The 23,796-nt window shown below is 40.2% G+C and overlaps 3 protein-coding genes and 2 long non-coding RNA genes across 5 annotated transcripts; 4 read left to right on the top strand and 1 right to left on the bottom strand.

Annotated features, from left to right (window-relative positions):
- Nucleotides 1-306: 306 nt before the first annotated feature.
- On the top strand, nucleotides 307-1,002 carry LOC105734859 (uncharacterized). The gene is made up of 2 exons (XR_015290749.1): nucleotides 307-401; nucleotides 454-1,002. It is a non-coding gene; the product is annotated as an uncharacterized LOC105734859 (long non-coding RNA).
- Nucleotides 1,003-5,603: 4,601 nt separating this feature from the next.
- LOC100865459 (uncharacterized) lies at nucleotides 5,604-7,548 on the top strand. The gene is made up of 3 exons (XM_012483757.3): nucleotides 5,604-5,653; nucleotides 6,107-6,452; nucleotides 6,981-7,548. The coding sequence occupies exons 1-3, from the start codon at nucleotides 5,642-5,644 to the stop codon at nucleotides 7,256-7,258; spliced, it is 636 nt and encodes a 211-aa protein (XP_012339211.1). The 5' UTR covers nucleotides 5,604-5,641; the 3' UTR covers nucleotides 7,259-7,548.
- Nucleotides 7,549-10,675: 3,127 nt separating this feature from the next.
- LOC147658295 (uncharacterized) lies at nucleotides 10,676-12,199 on the bottom strand. Its single transcript, XR_015290747.1, has 2 exons — nucleotides 11,907-12,199; nucleotides 10,676-11,089 (listed from the first exon to the last, which is right to left on the bottom strand). It is a non-coding gene; the product is annotated as an uncharacterized LOC147658295 (long non-coding RNA).
- A 2,557-nt stretch (nucleotides 12,200-14,756) lies between these two features.
- On the top strand, nucleotides 14,757-15,738 carry LOC100863324 (uncharacterized). Its single transcript, XM_003691667.3, has 2 exons — nucleotides 14,757-15,170; nucleotides 15,388-15,738. The coding sequence occupies exons 1-2, from the start codon at nucleotides 14,855-14,857 to the stop codon at nucleotides 15,531-15,533; spliced, it is 462 nt and encodes a 153-aa protein (XP_003691715.1). The 5' UTR covers nucleotides 14,757-14,854; the 3' UTR covers nucleotides 15,534-15,738.
- A 1,977-nt stretch (nucleotides 15,739-17,715) lies between these two features.
- Apd-3 (apidermin 3) lies at nucleotides 17,716-18,893 on the top strand. Its single transcript, XM_003691685.4, has 3 exons — nucleotides 17,716-18,043; nucleotides 18,278-18,623; nucleotides 18,693-18,893. The coding sequence occupies exons 1-3, from the start codon at nucleotides 18,032-18,034 to the stop codon at nucleotides 18,722-18,724; spliced, it is 390 nt and encodes a 129-aa protein (XP_003691733.1). The 5' UTR covers nucleotides 17,716-18,031; the 3' UTR covers nucleotides 18,725-18,893.
- Nucleotides 18,894-23,796: the final 4,903 nt, after the last annotated feature.

The raw sequence follows: 23,796 nt of genomic DNA, 5'->3' as shown, positions 1-23,796 counted from the left end.
GGAGAAGAGAATTTATAAGGAAGGTGCACCGGTTCGAAGCAGTTCATGCGAATGAAAAAGAACTTAGAGATCCTCGAGGCGAGATCAAGGGTCGATCTAGATCAAGCATTCAAGCTGATCGACCGTTGCTGACCCATCATATTTTCGGTGAAGTGGTTCGAAAGTTTTCAGGTCGATTTGGCCACAAATACGGTTTTAACCGGGGTTAAAAAGGATTTTAAATCTCTTCCAGCCTCGCAAACGGCACGAGCCTCGGTGGATACCAGGCCTCCGGTTGGTCTGCAGTTGACCGTGAATAAAATAAAAGCCATCGGATGCGTGTTAAAAAACCCTCTCTGGACCAGAGGAATCCAGAGGACTAGGAGGGTGGAATTGTTGGACGAAGATGGCGAAAGCGAAAGGTAAAAAGCGAGGAGATATTCTACAATCTTTTCTTTCACTTCGTTTTTCTAGTCTTTCTTCGAGGGAAAGAGATATCTTTTCGTCGATGACCCATAACTGTCTTATACATGAGGACGTTTAAAGAAGAAGGAAATAAAACTTTTAAGAAGAAGATATTTTACGCGTTTGCTTGTACATTTCGATTGAAATTGATATATTATTCGGTTTTTGAGAAGAGAAGATATTGTTATTGCCAAGCTTCGGTGCAACGATCGAAATCGAGTTTGTTGATTGTTATCACAGAATGTGCGATGTGACAGTTGAATTCTCGAGTTGAATCATACCTTAGAGATGAGGCATCTGGATAAGCTGTAAACAGCCCCTACTGCATCTTCTCGCTATTCATGTATTTGCCCACGGTTCATAGTACACACGGTAATGAATCTCCGTCAGAGATTTCAGTTTCCAGATTTCAGAAACCGACATTGTCTGCGTTATATTATATTTTAAACAAATTTGTATTACGTGAGACAGATATTATTTTCATTATTAATATTGTCAAGAATGTAATTTTTTTATTTGATGATTTTGAAGAAATTTTAGTAAAGTGATATTTCTAAATTGCCTTCAACCTTTTTATACATAATTGCAATAATGGAGGTTAGAGAGAATATATACTTTGAATATCTTTTGAATTTGTATCATCAAATAATATATTATTTATCAAGTTTCGGAAATAAATTTGTCACATCGAAACAAATTGTTTTCGAGTTTAAATACTCGAATTAAATTATTTCCAAATTAATTTATATTCAACATATTAGAAGTATATATAAAAGTATCATAATTTTTTTTGCAACATCAACAAGAACAAAATAAAACGTTCAATCAAAGAATCAAAGAAACGTTCGAGTATTTATTAAAACAAGAGTATGAAGCGATTGCAAAATGAAATTGATAAAGCAACTTTTTCATCTTCTTCCAAACGAGTCAAGATTATTTATTCAAAGTATTCAATAAACTTTGCCTCCGCTTCTTCATTAAACCCAAGATCCTTATTTAATGAATCGCCCATTAAGAATCTTTCTTTCACAGAGAGAGAGAGAAAGAGAGAGAGAGAGAGAGTCGAAATCAGAATCGAATCGCCGAGTTTCATCGTGGTAATAAATCTCCAAATCTGCAGGACTAATCGATAAATCGGCAAATATATTTGGTTTATTCTCAGAAGAAATTATGAAATAGGACTTGGTGGTGAATGTGAAATTCATCTTGCAGTTTCATCGTTCAAATTACAGAGAATCATACGGTTGGATCGTTTCGTAATTCCCGCCAACGGGATAAAAGATGTAAAAGGTATAGCACGATCAGGCGTGGTCCTTTCACTCTCGGGGGTGTGCGATTCTTACACGAGTTCCCAGAAGAAGAATCTGCTTGCACTCGGGTTTTGCGGCCAAGGTCGTTGAGTCAGTGATGATTAAGATGAAAAAATAAAAGCTCTAGTTGTAGCTTAGATTCATGCATATACATCTCCTTCGATTTTTTAATTCGTAATACAGGATTTGAAATGGAAGACCGAAATAACGTTCGACGATTGTTGAGAATAAACTGAAAATTCTGATATCTTGGAGATATATTCGTTTTACAATTACAAGCTCATAATAAACGATCCTTGTTTCTTAATCGTATAATCAGGAAAAGTATGTATAAGAATAAAAATTTCTTTCTCATCGAAATCTTTTTATCCTTCTGCTCTTACTATTCAGATCGAGTACTACAATTTTCTAAGAGTATTTATACGATCCAGCCATGGAAATTATGACAGAGGTAAAACAAGAAATTATCTCGTACGATAACCTTTCGTCTCTCGCTTAATACGAAACGATCTCTTGAATTGGAAGCGATTCGGACACGTATCAAGTTGGAACGGAACAGTAGGCTGCTCTGCTCTCATAAGAATCCCGATGCATTGCTCCGGCATTGCAGACAATGACTGCAAATGTCAGTCCCACCATTAGCATTGATCACGTTCCATCCCATTCCTTCCATCCACCGAGGATACAAATTTCATGGATCGCGATGGAAATCGAGATCTGCCAATATCATTGGAATTGATACAGTTTCGGATAATCCATAAGTTGGTATTGGCGATCGTTATCGTGTTCTGATTTAACTTTATTCTCGGTAGTGATACAAGGATATAAATATTCAGATCGTTTTGTTCTTGTTAATTAATTCACGTCTGACTGATATAATTTTCATATAGAAGAAGAAAAAGAAGATAAATTACATTAAAACACAAAATACGAATTCGCATTAATATTCGGGTATAGGCTTTTTTTGATTGAATTTTTTAGCGTTAATTAAAGAGTATTAAAGTTGTAGAATAGAGACATATTTCAATTATAATTTTTCGCGTATAAATAACGCATTAATTAACGGCGAAATTTTCATGGTTAAAAATTTCCAAGCGTTACGTAAATTTTATATTTACGTTTACGAGTATTGCACAGTAGTGACAGAATAAATTGAATACAATAGCTTGCGCAACCGGTATTTTTGTAATATTAAATTTCATTATTTATCGCTTATCGTGAGAAAAATGCATTAAATAATACCTGCAACGAATATACGAAACGTATATTTCTACCTAACTGCGATTGAGTTTGTTTTAATATATTAAAATTAATAAATTTGACAAAACTATGGACTTGGAATGTGTTAATATATCAAAACGATCGTGCATATATACGTCCGCGAATTGAAAAAAAAAAAAAAAGTAACTCAAATAATCGAGTAATTAATCAGAAACGAATTCAATTCGAAGAATTCTCAATTTCGTTAAAAATGCTCGACTTACGAGAGGGATCGCTTCAGCGTTCATAAACAAAAAGAGGAGGGGGAGGGGGAACAATTAGCATCGATACGTTCTCTGCACGCCTAGTTTAGCCGATCTTACAACAATAAACAGAAGCGTCGATACAGTTTCACACGGTTGAAACGTGTGCGATAATGGGACGCTGTTAATCGAGGATTGAAACGTGAATCGAGCGTTTCATTGTGCGCGGAAGCATCGTGGTCTCGCGGAGGGATTGGAGCGTGGACCAATTCGTGAGTAACGTGAACCGTGTATCGATCCGCCATCGCGATAATTGGAGCAACGAAGATCGCATCTTTTTCCTCGGCCACCATCCAATAAAGGTCACGTTCGACTCGACACGCTCTCTCGTCCCGCCCGCTATACAGCGAGGAAAACCGTATTAATCCCTGAGAACGTGACTCTTTCTCACCAACATAATGTTACCAGACTCGACTTGTTGCCAATCGATTGCCTCATAGCGAGGATGACGCCGTTATCCACCCACGATTTTTCGACAGACGAGAACGAACGGTTTTGTACCGAATTTTTATCGTATCGTGAGTGATGTGAAAATATGATGGATACAAGATTCATTCAATCTTAACTGTTAACGATTAACCGATAATATTCATTGACTTGGTATTAGAAATTAATGAAAAAGTAATGGAATTTTCATTTAATAAAATTCAAACGGCATTGCCAACTCAATGCATCGAGATATGAAAAACGGTGTAGTTAGTGTAGCGGAGGAGACAGGGTATCGATTATACCAATGGATGAATTATAAGAGTTATTCGAAGAATTCGAAGAGGCGACACGAAGATTTGATAGATGAGACACGGTGTTTCGCAATGTCTCGTTATTCCTTAATTTACGGTGTTGGTATGAGGCAAAGGGGAGTGCAAAGGACTAATTGACGCAATAAGTCGATAATTACGAGGAACAACGTTGGAAACATTCAGGCCAATTATACCGTAGGTTGAAGATCACGCCTGCTCGGTTACCTGTTATTCGTCCCCTTTATCGCCGGAGAAATCGAAAATTACGCTAATTACACCGCTTTTACGTCCGTCTAATCGATTCCTTTGTTCCGTACGCAAGGCGGTATCAACCACTGCCATTTATCTTCACCGAGGAGAATACGTTTTTCCTCTCGTATTTTTTCTCTTTCGTATACGATCCTCGAGTATGTATTGCGAGAAAGGTATTTGCATGTAATTTTACTCTTTGATCAATTACACGAAATGATTTATTCATGAACATTTTCTGCGACATGATTTAATTGGAAATTAATTTATTATTTTTGCAATTCTCTTCCAGATAGATTCGTGTAAACGAAACTCTAATGTACCGAGTGATAAGAAATTTATCATATTTGGAGCTAAATTCGTCGTCACCGTATAAATTCCGCTAAAATTATATTTCTTATAACTTAGATTTTTCATGGACACTTTGTATAATTATATTTCTTCCTTAACTCCGTTTCTCCCCGTGTTTGTTTAATGAAAATCGACCGAATGTTTTGCGAGCGTGGGGAAAGCTGCGAATCGAAACGATTTCGAGATTACCAGGGACGAAAACGTTCCCATGAATAGCCAGGGGAAACGCCCGATCCCATTATAGCGCGCAACGAAACGATCGAACTTTGCCCGTTCGGCACAAAGCGGGACTCGAGGCGAATACCGAAAGTTCCATTTGACGAAAGACGGCCTTTCTGCATAACTTTACCGAGTTCCGCCCTGTAAAAAGAGATCGATGACGGCCGGTACACGATAAATCTATTCCATCAGCAACGTTAAACGAAGGGATGGAAACGTTTTGTCGTAAATCGATCGATCGATCCACGAAATCAATCTTCGTCCGTTTATTACTTCGTCGCCTCGAAGGATGCACACAATTTTTTTTCACACATCTATTTTTCACACCTGTCTTACTAACGTTTCATTGCTAGACATTGAAAATACAAATTTTACGAATCGAAAAGAAAAAGAGATTTGAGCGAGATTAAGGATTATTTTCTTCTTCGATGGAAGAGATATTTTTATTAATTATTTCAATTGCAACGAATCTCAGATTGATAGCAAACTTTTCGACAACTTTATTCGCCAAAGATCCACGAGAGATAAGATACAGAAAAAAAGAAAGGAACATCGATGAAGAATGAAGAGTGAAAAATTCGCTTTCCGAATTTCGCAATTGCGATGTTGAAGGTCAGCCAAGGGGGCCCGTGTCCCAAGGGTGGGCGTGCCGGATGCTGACCTTCTTGCACAATGGCTGAGGCTGCACCATCAGCGGATATGATTCGAAGGGATCAACCGGAGGCGCGGTCGGGCATCCTAGAACGGTATATAAAGTCGGATCAAATCGTCCGTGGGCACACTCAGCAATCGGTCGATCGGGAAGATGAAGGCCTTCGTAAGTATTCCGTGATCCCCGCGGAATAGTGAATTTCCCGCCATGAAACGTAAACAACTTTCTTTTTTTCTGAATCTCTGGTAGCTTCGTTTCCAACATTCTCGTCGTTTAAAGTAATCGACTTAAATTGGAAATTAATGTCGATAGGAATTTTCTCGCGAAATTGATAAAAGTAGAACCGGAAATAACCGGAAGCATCGATGTAAATCTCTTACAAATTTATAGATAAAAATACCTCACCTCTTCTATTCGAGATCTCTGAAAATTTATTTTTATTATAAACTCTCCTAACTTTGTGTGTTTGTCTCTACACAATTTATAAATTGTGAGTAATCTTGAAGAGTTCAAAGTCGCGTGTAATATATTCGATTTAAACGATCAGTTGGAAGATCGAGCGCGAAAAAATTATCAAAAAAATAATCATTTACACTTACAAATTTTCGAAATTTCCAGGTGATTCTGCTAGCCTCGTTCGCCTTCGTCGCGGCTGCGCCCCGTCAGCGTCGCGATGCTATTTGGGGCGGATATCACGGCGGTGGTTACGGTGGCCATCTTGGTGGATACGCTCACGGTGTAGCGATCGCTGGTCCAGCCTTGGGACCAGCCAGTGTCGCTGGTCCTCACGTTGGATCTACCATGGTGGCAGCACCGTCCATAGGACCGGCTAAGCTCTCTGGATCGGTTGCTGGACCGGTGCACGTATCCGGGGCTGTTGCCGGCTCTGCCGTTGTCACTGCTTCCGTTGCTGGGCCTGCTCACGTTGAAGGCTACGACGCTGGCCCCTACGATGGCGGAATCGGTGAGTGACTTTGAAATTTCTATGCCCAAATGTATCACGCACAATATCAAAAATCATCTTTCTCTGTCTATCCAGTCCTATTAAATGGAATTAAAAGACTCTAGGAGACTACTCTAGGAGATAAATTATAGATATAATTTCTTCGCAATATCGAAAATCATCTATCCACCCCTTCACTCCCACTAAATGCAATTAAAAGACTCGAAACAATTCTAAAAAGTATAATTATAAATAATTATACTTTAATAATAAATAATAATAATTATACTTTATTTATACTATATTATTAAAGTATAATAATAATTATACTTTAAATAAATTATTTCTTCGATCTGTAACACGATGTGTTTCTTCGAATCTAATCGTAAATATCGTTCTACGGAAAGAAACAAAGCAACATTTACGCATTGTAATAATATATACGATTCATAACAGATAATAGAACAATAAATAAGGCTCTACCGGGAAATTTATAATGACAGATACAAATATTTACGTTATTTCTTATGAAGGAACGCGATGTTGCAGGTGTCGGGTACGCCGGTCCAGCCTACAGTTACGCAGGATATCCCGAATACGCGGGAGTTGGTGGCCACGGGGCGGTGATAGCAGGTCCAGCATCTCACGGTGCGATTCTCGCAGGACCGGCATCCCATGGCGCCGTGCTTTCTGGCCCTCATTCCGGAACCGCCGCGGTATCCGGTCCCCATGCTGGATCGGTGGTGATCGCCGGTCCCTCGGGCAAAATCACCGCCCACGGGACCGGTTATGGCGCGATCCATTCTGGCCACTCCGGTCATTGGTAACGAATCCAACCTGTTGGGAAAAAAGGAAAGGAGAATAAGCTTTGGAAATCTGTCGATCGTATCCAGTTGTCAGTCAAGGTATCGATCCGATCGATCGTTCAGATATGATGTTTAGATTTGTCTCGCGCGACGATCCCCGCGAATATTACGATTTTTGTACGCATGGTCGGTTTTTATACGGTTTTATTGTTTTTTTCTAAAAAAAAAAAAAAAAAAGAAAAATAGACGATAAACAATAGCTTGTAACGTACATTTTTATAGATATAATAATATATACATATATACACGTATAGTGTAACTTTAATTCTGATCTCGTATGATAATACACACGATTTAGTTAAACACTGTTTAATCATCGTTGTTAACTCTTCTACGCTTCTACGGTTATAATCGAGTTATATATACGGCTTAACCTTTTTAGTTCGCTTTAAATTCGTTACCCGTTTCATTTTAACGAGCTGTAAAATAATTGATGCACGTTCTAATTTCATTCCCACTGATGAAAGAAAAGAAAAAAAGAAAAAAGATCGTATATACTGTCGCGAATTTTGAATCTCTATTTCGAATATCGATCGCGTGCATTTTCATCGTTAAAAAAAAAAAAAAAAAAAGGAAGGTAAATTAAAAACTTTCTCAAACAGGAGATTTAACGTTTATATAGATCTTGCTATTGTACAGGCGGATCACGAAAACGTTTTACGATTTTATCGGTTCTCGATCGTTATCGGCGTGTCAGTTCCGCTGTGTTTCACCGTGGAAATTTGACACTTACAAGAAGCGACGATTAAGGATAGAGAAAGAGAGAGAGAGAGAGAGTGTACCAAGAAGGTAATGCGAAATGCTGACACAGGTCTCGACGTGGCAGAAACGATATGAATGACGGTAGTGTTATTAAGTAAAAATCCAAATTACTCTTTATCTTCGAATTCTTCTTTCGTCGAAAGTAATTCAGATCGATTCAACTCAACAAATACATTTTCGATCGTTATCCGTTTCGATCAATTCTTCTTGCAATCTACACAGGATTGTGATTTGCATCGTTTTAAGCGTAATTCTAAACTAAGATTGTTCGAATTAAATTTCAACGTTCGGGTATCTATATAAATCGCCAGTACAACGCTAGGTTTACTCGTTCTCTCTCGTGACATACCATTGGCCGTAGCAAAGGGTAAGGTCGGTAGACGTGTCTCGCGACACGGTCTGGCAATCGTGAAACAAACAGTCCGATTTCGCGACATCGTCGCGGGGAAAAATCGATCTGCAGATCGATCCGCGCGCACACAGGTGTGCGGGCGCGGTCGATTTGAATAAGGTCGAGCTAACGAACCGCGAGACCATAATTCACAGAAGGTCGTACACGAGAATTGCGTTATCTACGGAGTTGTTCGCCGGCGCTGGCTCTATCGCGGGATCTGTACACGACAATTACCGTATGCTTTTTTCCCCTCTTTTTATTTTTTTTTTTTATTTTTATTTTTATTTTCTTTTTTTTAAAGGCCGATCTTCGCCACAGATCGCGACCATGGGGGGATATTTTTCGCCCAGCCAAGCCGTTTCATTACGTTTTTACGACGGAACAATGGCCATTCAAGTTGTTTGCTTCGAGCTACCGGTTCTCTGGAGCCACGTTATATAAACGATCGTTTGAAATCTCGGTGAAATTGCACGATTAATCTATTTGATAATCCGTTTAGAAATTTGATCTACGAAGCCTCGAATGATTAGGAGTAACGTTCGATTAACATTCTATTTTAAGAAGAAAGGGTACGTTGATTAAACGAGTTCAGTTAATAAAGGAAAAATATTACACGAATCGATGATTGATTAGATTAATCAAATCGAACGTCACGAGAGAGGCAATGGAGAGGCATGCCTTCCGTGCCAGGAACTTAATGTAAACCAGATCTGACGACAGAGAGGATTTATTCTCGAGATTCACGAGAGAACAATCGTGAGAACAAGACCGATTTAACTACACCAGCCGCTTCAACTTCTATTCCTTTGAGAAGATTTATTAGATAGAATCAGACACGATGGCTGCTAGGACGAGTATCGAAGAACTCTGTGGCTTTATGGGAAAATCGTGGCGTATTATCACATCATCGTCATTTCGTCATCGATCATCGAAATAGCGCATCGAACCTCTGCACGAATTCCCGAAAAGGTCATTTCGATTGCAATGGTCACCAGGTAAATGGTTAGCACCCAACGATTTACAATATTCAACCGGTTTGTTTTTTTTAGAAGGATCAAATAAAAATGAAGCTCTATCCATTACGTTGATTCACGATCGAGTAGTCGTTGCTTCGCGGTTCAATGGAAAAATGGATGCAGCTCGTGAATCGTGGAGCTTGTAATCGAGAAAGAGAAAGAGAGAGAGAGAGAGAGAGAGAGAGAGAGAGAGGATTGAACGAATCGAACGTGAATTATTTTTCATCCCCTCCACTAGGTTTTTTTTTCCCCACCTTTTAATTTTTAACCGTGGTAAATACGAATGAAACGAATGAAAGTGTGGCGGGGTTGATATTAAATATTTTATTCCCTCGCGGTTCTCGTTCAATTATTGTATGTGCGATGAATTTCCTCCCCCCGAGATGTAAATTGAAAATGATGCTCTCAAAGAGAATAATTTTTTCTTTTTCTTTCTTTATTTTTTTTTTTTTCTTCCTTTTCATCACATCGTAATGCGTCTCGGTTTAAATTACGCAGGAAAATGGATTATTTATCGCAATTTCGCAATGCCAGCCACCGGTGGAATTAAAGAAAGGGTAAAGTAAGCAGCGACGTGCCCTAATTTTAACTTCGATACGGGCAACGGATGGTTATTCATTGCCCCCCATGCTTCATGTCGTAAAACGTTGAATTACGAATGGGAGAAAATATGGTCGTCGATGCTCATTTTACGACTTCGATAAATTATTACGCGTTCTATTTTAAAACGTCGTGTCTTGCATTTTTTTCGCCGTATAAAATCTACGCCGTGGAATTATTGAGGGCGAAGCAAAATTTCCAACTTTGTTTTTCTTCTTCTTTTTTTTTTTTCCTCGCTCGATATCGAATGAATGAATATATCGCTTTAAAAATACTTATTTACTTTTGGAAATTACGTGTATAAAGGCAATACAATATCCCCAATTTCTTTCTACATTTTGTAGAATCAAATCCCATTACATATCTTCTCATAAATAATTCTGGCCAGACTTAAGAAGGTTCTCAACGAGGATTGAATCTAAAACGATAAGGCACGTAACGATGGGGATCGAAAATGAAAAGGGGCACAATTGCCACGATAAATCTTCTTCCCCTTATTTTTACATCAGATCGATCGTCAAGTTTTCTGGATTCCCTATTAATTTTCGTTCTTCGCGATTTTTCAAGCGCCATACTTTCAATGGACGATATAAAAATCTTCTCCCCTTCGATGATCAAAAACTCGTTTATTATAAAAAAAACTTAATACAATCCTCTATGACAAAACGTACATCATTATTTAAACAAAAAATTTCAAATTCCTCTCCCAATCTTTTCGACTCTTTCTCCCTCTCGTCATTCCTCAATCGAATAGATCATGATAAATCATTTATCCTGTCACGAATTACAAGATCTATGATCCCGCTACAAGCCAATGAACCTTAATCCGGATTGTTTTCGCAAAGTGTCGCGTCGTCAAGGACGAGAGAGAGAGAGAGAGAGAGAGAGAGAGAGAGAGAGAAAGAAGGTGTGGCCGATAACGAGGTAGATACGGTTGTCTGTTTAATCGAGGAAGGCCGATCGATGAATCCTTCGACGTGCTGCTCCTCCCACATCCCCATCTATCCATCGATGAATCGCCTATGGAATACATACAAAAGATCATAGCAAGGTGGCCAAGGAGAAGGGGAACAAATATCCGTTAGAAAAAAAGGAAAAAAAGAAAAAAGAAATCGACGTCTCTGTATGGACGACACGTAGATATGGATCACGACGCGATCGTAGATCCTTGTTTAAGCATCTCGTGGTGGATCGAGGAAGGGGAAAAATAACCGGTTATTTTTCAACGAGGAGGTTATTTATAAGGTTTGGTAACGTAACGCCGTGTTCGTAGGTCAGAAAATCGGTCCAGGAACGGGAGGATAAATCTCTCTCTCTCTCTCTCTCTCTCTCTCTCTCTCCATCTTGCCTCGATCGTTATTCACACCCCGATCCGCTCGACCGATGCACCACCGTCGTGAAAATTGAGAAACGCGGCCGTTTTGTACGCGTCACAGTCTGATTCTTTCGTTTCAAACGAGAGGGAGGAGGAAGAAGAGACATTCTCGGATTTCTCCGGCAACTTGTTCCAAAGTTGTGCATGATAAATATTAGGAGATGTGCGCGCGAGAAAAAGTTGGAAAATTCGAGATAATATTGGATTGAGTTGGATTCTCGAATATTGTATATCTCAGTCGTACGTAAGAATTTCGAAAATCTTGGGATTTTCAATTTTGTTTGCCAACTTTATCCGCGACAACGAATATTTTTTCCGATTCGATAAAACGCGAGTTGTTGAAATCTTGGAAATCCCATGACATTTTCCCCAAATGTATCAATTAATTAATTAATTCGAACAAACGAAACAAGTTGCCTCGTTTAACGTTTGCCTCTAGTCAACGTTAAACTTGTCTCTTACCTGAAAGTTGGCGCGTCGACGTGTTGGAAGTTGGTCGAGGATCGAGGCTCGTCTTCCATTTCAGTTGATCGGAGCAGTCTTCCACCGAGAGAGGGAGGCCAGAGTTTTGAGAATCTCGAACGATCCATCGATCACGCCCTCGGCATTACTCTCGACTTCTCTATCCGGTCGAGATAGGTGGACAGTCGTGGCACGTCCCCTTGCGAACGACTGAGGCCACCGAGATTCCGAGCAGCGACTTTCCATCGGCCATCACGGAGGAACATTGGCGTGCAAGTTGATGGCAAGTGAGCTTTTATAGGCGACACACGGGAGCACGTGGGTCGGTGAACTTATCGGGGGTAAGGGCGGGGCTGGTGGCCCCAGGCCTGGTGGACCGTGACGGGGTGAAAAAGCTCGTGTTGTCTCGTGCAGAAAAAAGGTGTAAATAAGGTGATGCAATATTGGATCGAACTGGTGACACCACACCCATGCGGGACATAATAATGATCTATCGGCGTTGGATCAGCGTTCGGATATCGAAATAACAATTGTGTGCCGCAGTGTTTCCCAACTTCTTCTTCCTTCTTCTCTTTCCTCCTTTTTATAATTGTATAGAAATATACAGGCTTTCGGTAAGGCTGAAGTAATATCGCGATAATAATCGAATAACGAGCGAATCTTTTTTTCTTCTCATATAAAACATATATTTGATAAGATTGAAGTTTTATTTTCAGAGAGGAATCAATTCTTTTTTTTTTCTTTTTATTCGTTTATTTTCGGATCGATATTGACTTGGATCAGTGTCACGCGAAGCACAAAATGGTTTTATTATCATTGCCTCAACTTTCGTTTACAATTTAATGGAAACTGACATATTTAATCAGTTTCAACCAAAATCTGCTCGCCAATATATAACCGTACGTCGATGCAATTTCGATGCAACATCAATGTTATCCCTTAGCTTTTATTCCAAATATTTTCGCGTAAATTTTTTTCCCACCACCTGTCTATTTCCTGTAAATTGACTGTAAATTGAAAATTATGTCGGACAAAATTGGAAAACAATATCCCTGGACAAACGTTATTCGAGAATCGAAACAATGGGGGGATCCCGTTTCTAAAACGGTTTGATAATCCTCTTCTATTTCCCATTTCGAACTTTGTAATGGTAAACCGGTTGCACGTGTCCAACGATGCGCATTATTTCTGACGGCAAAAAGGGACACGCAATCGAGAAACAAGAGCGACGCATTTGTCGGTGTTTCCACCTATTTTTCCACCAAATTCTCTATCCGGCCGCTGTGAAAAAGGTGCATAGTCGCGTGTAAAACTAGCCTGCGATAACCGTAAATCAAATATCCCTGTCGTTCTTGATCCGTCACTCCTTTATGCACCTGTCACGCCAAGAAATATGTCCCCGTTCTCGATTGGACATCGCGTGATCTTCGATATCTGATCCTGAACACCTGCGTAACGCCAATCTTCCATTTACAATTTTTTTTAAAAGCTCGTAAATGGAAACGTTCGCGATGCATAAATACTGCGGTAAATATCTCCTTCGGAATCGAGTCAAAATTTCGCATTAATTATTCTCGAAAATAGGAGGAGGAAAAGTTACGAGCGAAAAAAATAATTAAATTTCGATCGGAACGAAGAGAATAAATTTACTCTGGAAAGCGAAAAATGGAAAAAAAAAGTATATATTCGTACGGTTTCTCTTTACAAATGATATAAAATAACATGGAATATAATGACAAGTTTCAAAAGATTTCCTCCGCCCCGTTGAATAAGAGGAATTGTTATAAGCAACCGAGAAGAAAAAGCGGCGATCTTTTCAAGAAGCAGGGAGATTATTCCGAGAAAAAGATGGTCCCCTTTACTTCTTCCCTCGCAATTAAATCCGCCCCTCTTAAAGGACTTGGCCTCCGCCTGGGAACAATTATTCGAACAATCGCGTCGCCGGTCACCTTTACCACCTTCGAAAGTGCGCGCTACGCCCAACAATGATATTCGAAACGATCCGTGGCACGAGGCTCGGTGATCCATTGCGAGGCTGGTGCCACCGTAACACACGCGTATCCGACTACAATGAGACCGTCATTCCAGGCGACAATCCAGCCGCGTGGGCAACCGAGTGCCTCGCCTAAACGGATCCACGCACAATGCGGATATCAGAAAAGGAACAGTGGCCTCCCACTCGATCTCCTCGTTTATGGGACGGAGAAGACGAAACGGCTCTTCTTCAACGGCGATGACAGGTTCCTTCGACCCTGAAAACTCGTTCGTCTCGTCGATAGAGGGAACCTGTTAACCTGCTTTTTCGATAGCTAGCTTTGTAGTTGAAAGATATATAAATTGCGACTTGATAATAAATAAGCTTTAATTCCTTCAAAGAATGTGAATCCTAAAATTTAAATAACGCAGTGACAGATTTGAAAGAAATTACTCTAGATTGCAACATCTCGTTTCGATCAACACAGTCGAAAAACTTGCCGATCGCGCATTTTTCGAAACAAACCCCCGAACCGTGACTACCCACGTTCAACAGTGCCATTAAACAGTCAAACTTGCGCGTATCTGCGTGTCGATCTTTCTGCTCGACGGAGTAGTAGCCGTGTTCTACGCAAGGCCGCAGGCAAGGCGAAAAAGAAGAAGAAAGAAAAAGGGGGAAAAGGCAATCGCTGAAACGGATGCAACGTCGAATTGGAGCGGGTGACCTGTTGGGGCACGGGTGGGCCGCGAGTCGCCGCCGACTCTCTCGACGCTGATAAGTCAGAGAATGTTCGGCGTGTCCTGTGCCCCGCCCTTGGGGGAGCATTGGGCGGCCAGTAGACAATGCTGCCGTATATAAAAGCAGCATCGAGCCAGCCGGATGACAGCACATCCACTCGAGCCACCGAGGCAAACTGTTCCAACAGCTTTGGAAGCGAGCAAACCACCACCCCACCAACCCTTTCTCGACAAACATGCGCACCTTCGCAGCGGTCTCCCTCGTCGCGGCCTTCCTCTCGATCGCCTCGGCCGCCCCCTCCGGCCTTCTGGCGCCTGGGGCAGCGTTGGCGGGCCCGATCCTCGGCCCGGCCGCCCTCAGCGGCCCCGTGGCGGGCCCCGCCGCCCTCGCCGGACCCGCCGTCGGACCCGCTCGCCTCTCCGGAGCCGTGGACGGTGGCGCTGTCGTCACAGGAGCCGTTGCTGGCCCCTCCCTCGTCTCAGGCAGCGTTGCAGGCCACGCCGCACCCTGGCCGGCGGCACACTGGCCAGCCGCCCCTGCCCTTCCCTGGGGTGAGTAAACTCACGGACATATTAATTTGATCCTTGATATTCCTTTCGTAATTTTCGTCGTTGGATTCGGCCGCGTTCCGGGGTTCAAAGGTTCTTTGAACACGTAATTAAATTATTTAATATTAGTTAAATTTAATATATATAATATATTGGGGCACAATGGTTTCAACGATATTTTATTTACGTGGTTAATCGTGGAGAATTTGTATGTTTCCAGGAGCTGTTCTGGCCGGACCCGCTGCACCTCCAGCGGCCCTGGCCGGCCCCATCACCGCCCCGGCATTGATCGCTGGCCCATCGGGCAGCATAGCAGCTGGTCCGGCTGGCGTGGGAAGTATCCTTCGCGCGGATGGACATTGGTAATCCCTCGCTCGCTTGTTGGACGCATCCTCGACTGATCTCCTCCGACGCCTGCCATTTCGAAACGGACCGATCTCCGTCATATACCGCTAGTACCTCCATCGATCTATCTTTTTGTATGTTTACTCTGTGTACATAACGATGTATCGTTTATATGTCTTGTTTTATATATAATAATAATAAAAAACGCATGCCACTTTGGAGAGGAGTTCTCGTGGCTCGTCAACAACTTTCTCCCACCTCTCGTCGATCGTGTCGATCGTGTTCGAGGAAATTTCATTGAATTCGGCAATTCTCGTGCAGAAATAATTATTCCACGAATAATCGAACACGGCTGCTATCGTGAACGTTCGAACGAGCATTGTTTCGTGAATTTCAATTGTACGGGGTTAAAATAAGTTCGTTTAACGCGTCCTCGAGTACGGTTGAAACAAAAGACCAAATGTTGTAATGAGGACAATGGCGTTCCTCAAAGTTTCGAGGCCGGAAATGTTCCAACGGTATAATTACGACCACTGCGCGAGAGAACGGCCAACCAAGTTTCGATATTGTCTTTGTTGGCTGGAACAATTAACGAGTCTAACGTGTCGATCGATCGAGGTAAACAAAAATATTTGGAAAATCAATTTCTAATCGAATCACGCGTGTGCATGTATCGACGATGAAAGATTAATCTTTGCGCGTTCTAATGAATATCGTACGATCGTACGAATAAATAAAAAAATTTCCAAACATTTATTCCGTTACAACTCAAGATATGATAGATAGGATTTGATAGAAGAAAATTAATTCATGAACAGACAACAGTTTCGTTGACGACTAACCATCGATATTTTTCACTTTTCAGAATAGCAAAATGTTAAAACGACGTTCTACTACATCTTCAATTGAAAATTAAACATTTCAAATTAATTCGATAATAAAGAAGAAGAAATCTTATCGATCTTATAACGATCTCCAAAATATTTGTAAATCTCCAATTTTACGAAAAATTACTCAGGGATTCTCTCCGATGGTTTCACGTTCGAAGGATCAAAGTAAAGGCAGCCGTATCGAAGTGCAAGTCCCCGATTAAAGTGACAACGATCGTGGAACAGATTGTTCGAGCTATGGATGAATATCATCATCCTCCATTTCGAGGCCCATTGTGCCATCGCGCCGATACCTTTGCCCGGTAATTATAGGAAATTGCTTCAACGCCGATCCAATCATCCGGCCATTCTCTTCGTCGGCCCTCATTGATATCCGAGAGCGGCACGCAAAATTCTCCGTTTTCAAGCACATCGGGAAATTCGAAGACGCGTCCTCTTTGCGATGCCCGTTTCCGAGAGATCGCGGACGGAATTATTAATGGCCACCAGCGTTATTACCATTTCAAAGGGAACGCATTGTCCACGAGCGGCAACAAGTATTACACCACCGCCAATGTGTTATATCTGATGATTCGATTTATACACGAGTGAGACAATTACGAAACGTTTATTAGTAAATCGACGGTAATTAATTTTTGGCAAATTAATGTGAATTTTCGATTTGGGGAGAAATTTGTATTTTATCGTTTGAAATTTCGATCGAAGATGCTGTAAATCTAATTCAACTCCTTCAAATCCTTGTGACGTAATGACGATTTTTTTGGAAATGTCATACAAATCTACGAATATTTCTGTATATTATGTAGTGAAATTTAATGATAGTCTGAAATGTAGATTTTTTAAAAATTCACGAGAGAAGAAAATTTTACATTCCCTCGCTATATCTAGAAAATATACAATACTTTCCTTCCGTTCCGATATCGAATTCAAGTAGGAGCGCATTCTCCACCACTTGCATTGTTAATCAAACGCTTTCTTCCCTGGCGCGGTCCGCGTTTGGAGTTAGAGTTACTTGAGGTTTCGAAGCTTTGGAATTATGTACTTAATACTTGGTACATCGAGAATTCGGTTCTGAAAGCGGATTAGTTCGCAAAGCTTTCGCGTTTCTCCGTAAAATGGGCGAAACGTTCACCAGTTGCATTCCTCGGCGATCGAAAAGAAAGAGACACTTCACGTTACACGTGTCACGGATAATCAACACCGGTTTAACGAGTCATCACACCGTTTCAAAGATTCCAAGCCATCTACGAGTACGAAATCACAGCGACAAGTTCAAAATTGTTGTTGGATCTTGAATTGTTCTAAGTGGATAACGTCGATTCATTTAAATTTCGTAAACTTATGATATTCCAGAGGAGAAGTGCGATTGACCACGGAATGGACTAAGTCGCTGGCCTGCTCCTCGACGAGTTTAATAGCTCGCGTGACGTGGAAATTCTTTCGTTTTACAGAGATAGGTCGTGCATCCGGCAACGGTCGCTGTTTCTGTGACGTTTCTTGGATGAAAAAGGCCGAGAAAGCGGGAGATTCAGGGTCAGAGCGGAGTATAAAAGCCGATGTCACGGGGTTGATTAGCAGTGTCGCAATTAACGCGATAGACAAGATAGTTAAGAAACGGATCGGGCAGTCATGAAGTGCTTGGTAAGTGCTTATTTTTATATCTTTCTTTTTTTCCATTGTAAGAAGTAATTAGGATCAAAAAGAAGTCAGAATTTCGTTTTTCATGTTACAAAATCATTCGTATTTTTAACTGATATAAATAAGAAAAAGTTCGATTTTCTTCAATTATTTTCACATAAGAGATATTATTTGCTTGGAATTATCGGATGAAAAGTATAACATTTTTTTTTTTTTCTTGTTCAATTTCATATTCAGACCATCCTCGTAGCGATCGCGTCAGTTTGCTCAGCCGCTCCAAGCGGACTTCTCGCCCCATGGGCTCTGACAGCAGCTAGTCACGCAGGAACGACGCTCCTCGCAGCACCTGCCGTTGGCCCAGCGCTCGTTGCTGGCCCAACAGCGCTTCTCGCAGGACCCTCTGCTCTCCTTGCTGGACCCCTTGCCGCTCCAGCGCTCGTTGCTGGGCCGCATGCTGGCGCGACGCTAGTTGCTGGGCCAGCTGCCGGGCCAACACTAGTTGCCGGTCCCTCCGCTGGACCGACAATACTCAGAGGGGCATCGGCTGGGCCCACTCTTCTCTCTGGACCTGCACCCGTTCTTGGCAAGTTTTTGAATATGAATGTAAGCTCGAAAGAGGCGATTATTAATGATTAAATAATTAAATTTTCAGGACTTGCATCTGTACTCGCTAAAGCTCATTGACGAATAATAGAATCAATAGCTCCGTAACTTCTACCTCTCGTCTTTTCCACTCAAGACTATATAAAGAGAGATTATTCTATATGGAAACATATTACGCTTGTAAAAGTGTAGAAAGGGAAAACTTATTACTTTTATTAATTATATGAAATAAATAGTATTATATCTGTAATATTTGTACATCTTATCTGCTTAATCTGCTTAATCTTCCATTTTAGAAACAAACTGTTCCTGCTTCGGGATAATCTAAAATATTCCCAATAATTTCCTCTCTCCTTCGAGATATAAACTGAATTCTGATATCCATCCCATCGATGAATTTAAAGACGATGCTACACGATACATTCGTGACTACGTGTGTTATATTAATTATGAATACACGATAAAAAGTTCACAAAAAGAATCGCTTGCAACAAAATGAGAGAGTACATCTTTACACGAACCCCTTGAACACCCCTTTTAAAATTCGCAGCATCCGATGCCGTCCCACGCGAAAAAGGCACGTACGAATAATTTTGCAACCGTGTTCGATTCAGGACGCGTTTAGAGACAACTCTCGAATCATGAATATTTCAAGGCGCGCCTCCGCCACGTAGGGCCCAAGTGCGGGAGGGCAGAGCTGGTGGCACCTGTGCACCCGTTGCCCACGCGAAAAATCCTTCGGGGAAACCGGCTTGTGTAACAACGCGTGGCAATTGTATAATCGGTTCACTGCCAAGTACGCCAATTGACAAGTGGAACTGTTCCATTTCAGATCGAGCCATGCTATCGTTCTGTGTTACGCCACGGATTTTCTCTTCAAGGACCTGTAACGGTCCTCGAAGAAATGTCAAGTATGATAATCGATAATAACGTTGTGTATCGAGTTCGACATTATTGTCGGTGGAAAATACGCGCTTGGGTTTCTCCCGGGGAAAGGGAGGGGGAGGAATGGACGAGAGGATGCGAGAAATAAGGAGATAGATTTTTTTTTTTTTTTGTTCGATCGAAGTGTTGATCGAAATGTTGAAAATAATGGAGAAGGAAATTGGAAAGGCGCAGAGAAGGGAGATAGATTAGATTGCGAGTAATTATTTATTATGAAATTTTTATGCAAATTAAAATGATTGGATTATCGTGCAATTTAGTGGGGAAGAGTTAAACGGAGAATATGCAATTTTGATAAATAAACGTTTAATAATAACGTTGAATGGTAAATTGTGAAAAGGTATTCTTTTTCGGTATCCGATTATATATAGAGAAAAGGCTTGATGATAGAAGAGAGAGAGAGAGAGAGAGAGAGAAAATAATGTAACTGGTATTAATATATCGTGTCCATTATATATTTTCTCCAATATTCATGGATTTATGCCTGCCTATTGTTAAATGCCTTTGAAAATGGAAAAATGGTAATATTTAAAACAGTATTTTTAATCGAGGGGATAAAATATCTTTCGAAAAGGGGGAGGGGATTAAAAATCTCCATTTGAGAAATGGAAAATGCGCATATTATAAAAATTAAAAGTAAACGTAAGTATTTTATTTTAATTCCAAATTTCTAAAAAAAAAGCATGTCAATTAAATGATTTAACATTTTGATGAGGCTTTCAGGAAAAAATGGCCATAGGCGTCACAAGCATCCCTCTCTATTCTTCTCATTCATCAATCCGCTTCAAATCGAATCAACGATCGTGGATCAAACGTATTATGGACGTATCTATGAGACGTATCGAATTAATTAAACTTTATTTTATCCTTGGAACGGTTAACGGTACGTTCTGAGCACAGACAATGAGATGCATACGATTATCGGGCGGCAATATGCGATATCAGCCTGCACGTGTGCTCGTGCAGGGTAACCAAAGTGAGCAACGAACCATTCGCGTTTAATTCTCTATTCGCGTGTTCGTACATATGTTTCAACGAGGGAAAACTGCATTTGCGCATATATATATATACGTTTCACCGCAACCGTGGTTAATTATTAATGAAGTTAATTGTTTCGTCTAATTATAACGTCTCGTGTAACAAAGAAACAGCGAACAAGTGAGAAAAATTTGAATCGAGTCATCGAACGATTAATTAATTAATTAATTTAGAAATACGATATTAATTCTGCGAGTTAATTGAACGTAATCAAAGAGCATGATTATTAGAGAGAATTACGAAATTGAAATTGGATAATTTACAACATACAATTATTAGGGGAGCGTGTAAATGTTTCATAAAATTATTAATTTCAAATTTGAAATTTGTTGCGCGAATAATGAGTTAAGACACGTTCAAATAATTAATTAATGTGAAGAAAATACGCATGATGGTCTTGTTATGGTATGTAAAATTATGTGCATATGTAAATATTGTGTATATTTGTTTATCATATTTTTTTATTTCGTCATAAATAGATATAATTTATCATTTTATCATTTATCTTGTAGGTGACGAAGGTCGTTCTACATTCTAAGTTATATTTGGAATACAATTCAAACGGTATATTCTCCATTCTCCAAGTTATTATTACGCGTTTCTTTTATGAATGCTGAATTAGCTTTTTTATTACAGGGTTTTATCCTTTTATCCTGTTATTATGTATCTATTTATATTTTATGTAACATTTATAATCTAACAATAATGGCGTGTAAGAATTTTCATTTCACTCAAAATTCTTTTTAAATTCCCGTTATAATTAAAACTTTATTATTTCTTTCGATTTATTCCCGGATGAATGACCTTCTTAATTCTAGAATACCTTTATTCTTCAAACTTTCAACAAATCGATTAACACTTTTAAATTAAAAGTTCAAACAATGAAGAAATATCGATTGTATCAATTCCTTCGGAACTCTTCAAACGGTCTGGCTGCCGTTAAACTCGTCCAATTAAATGTCCCAATTTTTGCAAATTACGAGTATGAAACAAAAATAATACGAGTGTAAAATAATTTCACCGGCTCACCTTAAAATGTCAGTCGGTCGATCTGAAATATTCATCGTGAAATGCAAAAGGATTCAGCTCAACCGAGCTCCCCTCTCATCGATAAATCTCCAAATGCATCCGTCGACTATTCTCGCCCGACCTACTCCCAATCCCCTCCCCGCCCCTCCCCCAAGAAATATTAATCAGAATTCCATCATTTCCACTACCAATAATCACCCGATATATATCGTTCCCAAAATACATCGTCCACGATCGATCGAAAAATCTGTATACTCGAATAGCAGCAGAAACCCTTGTCGATACCCTTTTTGACACAAAGAAGAAGAAGAAGAAGAAGAAGGAGACGCTTCGCGAATCGAGACGAATCTATTCGTGGAAAGGAATAGTCTCACGAACTCGTCACAAAAGGTCTCAACTTTTCAATATCTATCCCAATCTTCGAATCCCCCCCGCCCCCCTGGGAATCAGCCGAAGCTGAATCCAAGCTTTCGAGTCCAGGGTTGAAAGGTCACGTAAACGGGCCAATCGCGGGTGGAAAGGGAAGTGGACGTCGATGGCCGAATTTCACTTCCATCCCCTTGCACACGAACGACCGTATAATGGAATAATAAAGTGACCCGTTTGGTCGATAGGAGGCCGCATTTGCGGGAAAGGCGATGTTGTTCACCGGCAAATTGTTAAACGGCTTTGGGACTCATTAACACTGGTTTAGATATTGAAATTGTTATTGGTTTAGAATCGATCGAAATGTGTTGAGGGAAAACGCATTCATGATTATTGTGGGGGAAGAGAGAGAGAAAGAGTGAAAATTAAATTAATATTTCATTTGTAAAAACGAACGTTTAATATTTTTGGATAAAAGAAAAAAAGTGTGTTTCATTTTAGAAATGAAATCTAGAAACGTTTAATATTTTCTGATAAAAAATTGCGGCGGTGGTTCCATTTAAAATAACCAAGTTTCGGAATTTTTGAAACGTTTCCATTTGTAAATACATACCGTATAATGTGGACATCGAGGAAACTATTGTAATTTGTGAACAAAATTTTCTCTTTTTTATACCGTGCGTAAGTTTATTCTATCGAAATCATCTCTGATGAAAACAGTTGCACGAAAATGAATATCGAACGAATAGTATTTTAAATCGAACTTCCATTTCGAATCTTGGTACAATAATTCGCTAATTTTTTAACAGTGTTCAAAAATCATTAGAAAGATTAGCCACAAACAAGTATTCCATTCGAATCTAATCTAAGCTGAAATTGACCGTGCGAGAACAATTTCCACGATCCATCGGGAGGACTGTGACCAATGCCAAGTCAACTCGCCACTCGAAATTTCTCCCTAAACAGCGGAAGTCCTCGTTCGGCAGCTCCAAAGTTTCCCCAATTATTCCATCAGCGACGGAACTCTTCCCAAGTTTGGCGGGGAGCGTGGTTGGCCCGTAAATTCGAAACGGGTGCAAAGGCCTCGCGTGCCACGTTCCTCCCTCGACAAAATCTGACACGCGCAATTACGCCATTCCTGTCCGGTGTGCGCGCGATTCAAAGGACGGATTACCGCGGCCATCGCGCGAAAATTGTTCGGCCTGGGCCGAAAATAAAAGGGCGAAGCGGAACAACCACCACACCCTCTCCCCCTTGCTTTTGTTTTATTCGATCGACGCTCGTTTATTCTTTGGAAAATTCTTTTTCTAGGAACAATAGTTGTTGCGCCCGCGTTTCCGTGAATTCGTAGCTGGAAATTGATTTATCTCGCGCGCGTTTCTTCTTTTTTACTTTTTAGGCTATGGTAATGGTTTCGTCGTTGCAGCTAATTAAAGGAAGAACGTGAATGATTCGATGATGCGTCGAGCGATACATTGATGTTAAATTGTAGGTCTATGATGATAAGAGAATGTAGAAGAGTGTGAAATATATATTGCATAAAAGAAATAATGCATACATTGTGAAATTATATATTGATTCTAGATAAATAAATGAAATTTTTTTATAATTGAGTAGAATTGTACGAGGCGATATTTAATCTTTCTAAAAATATAATTGAAAAATATAAGGAGAATTAAAATTCCGGTGGTTTCTAATCGAAGAAAAGAAAAAAAAAACATTATTCTCATTATCGATATACACGAATGTTTAATAATTTCACGTAAATTTTCTTA

This window comes from Apis florea, unplaced genomic scaffold (assembly GCF_048593485.1).
Source record: "Apis florea isolate Af1SG1 unplaced genomic scaffold, ASM4859348v1 contig_2291_pilon, whole genome shotgun sequence".
NCBI classification, from domain to species: domain Eukaryota; kingdom Metazoa; phylum Arthropoda; class Insecta; order Hymenoptera; family Apidae; genus Apis; species Apis florea.
Note: the sequence above shows the minus strand (reverse complement) of the source record. Positions and strands in the feature narration are given on the sequence as shown.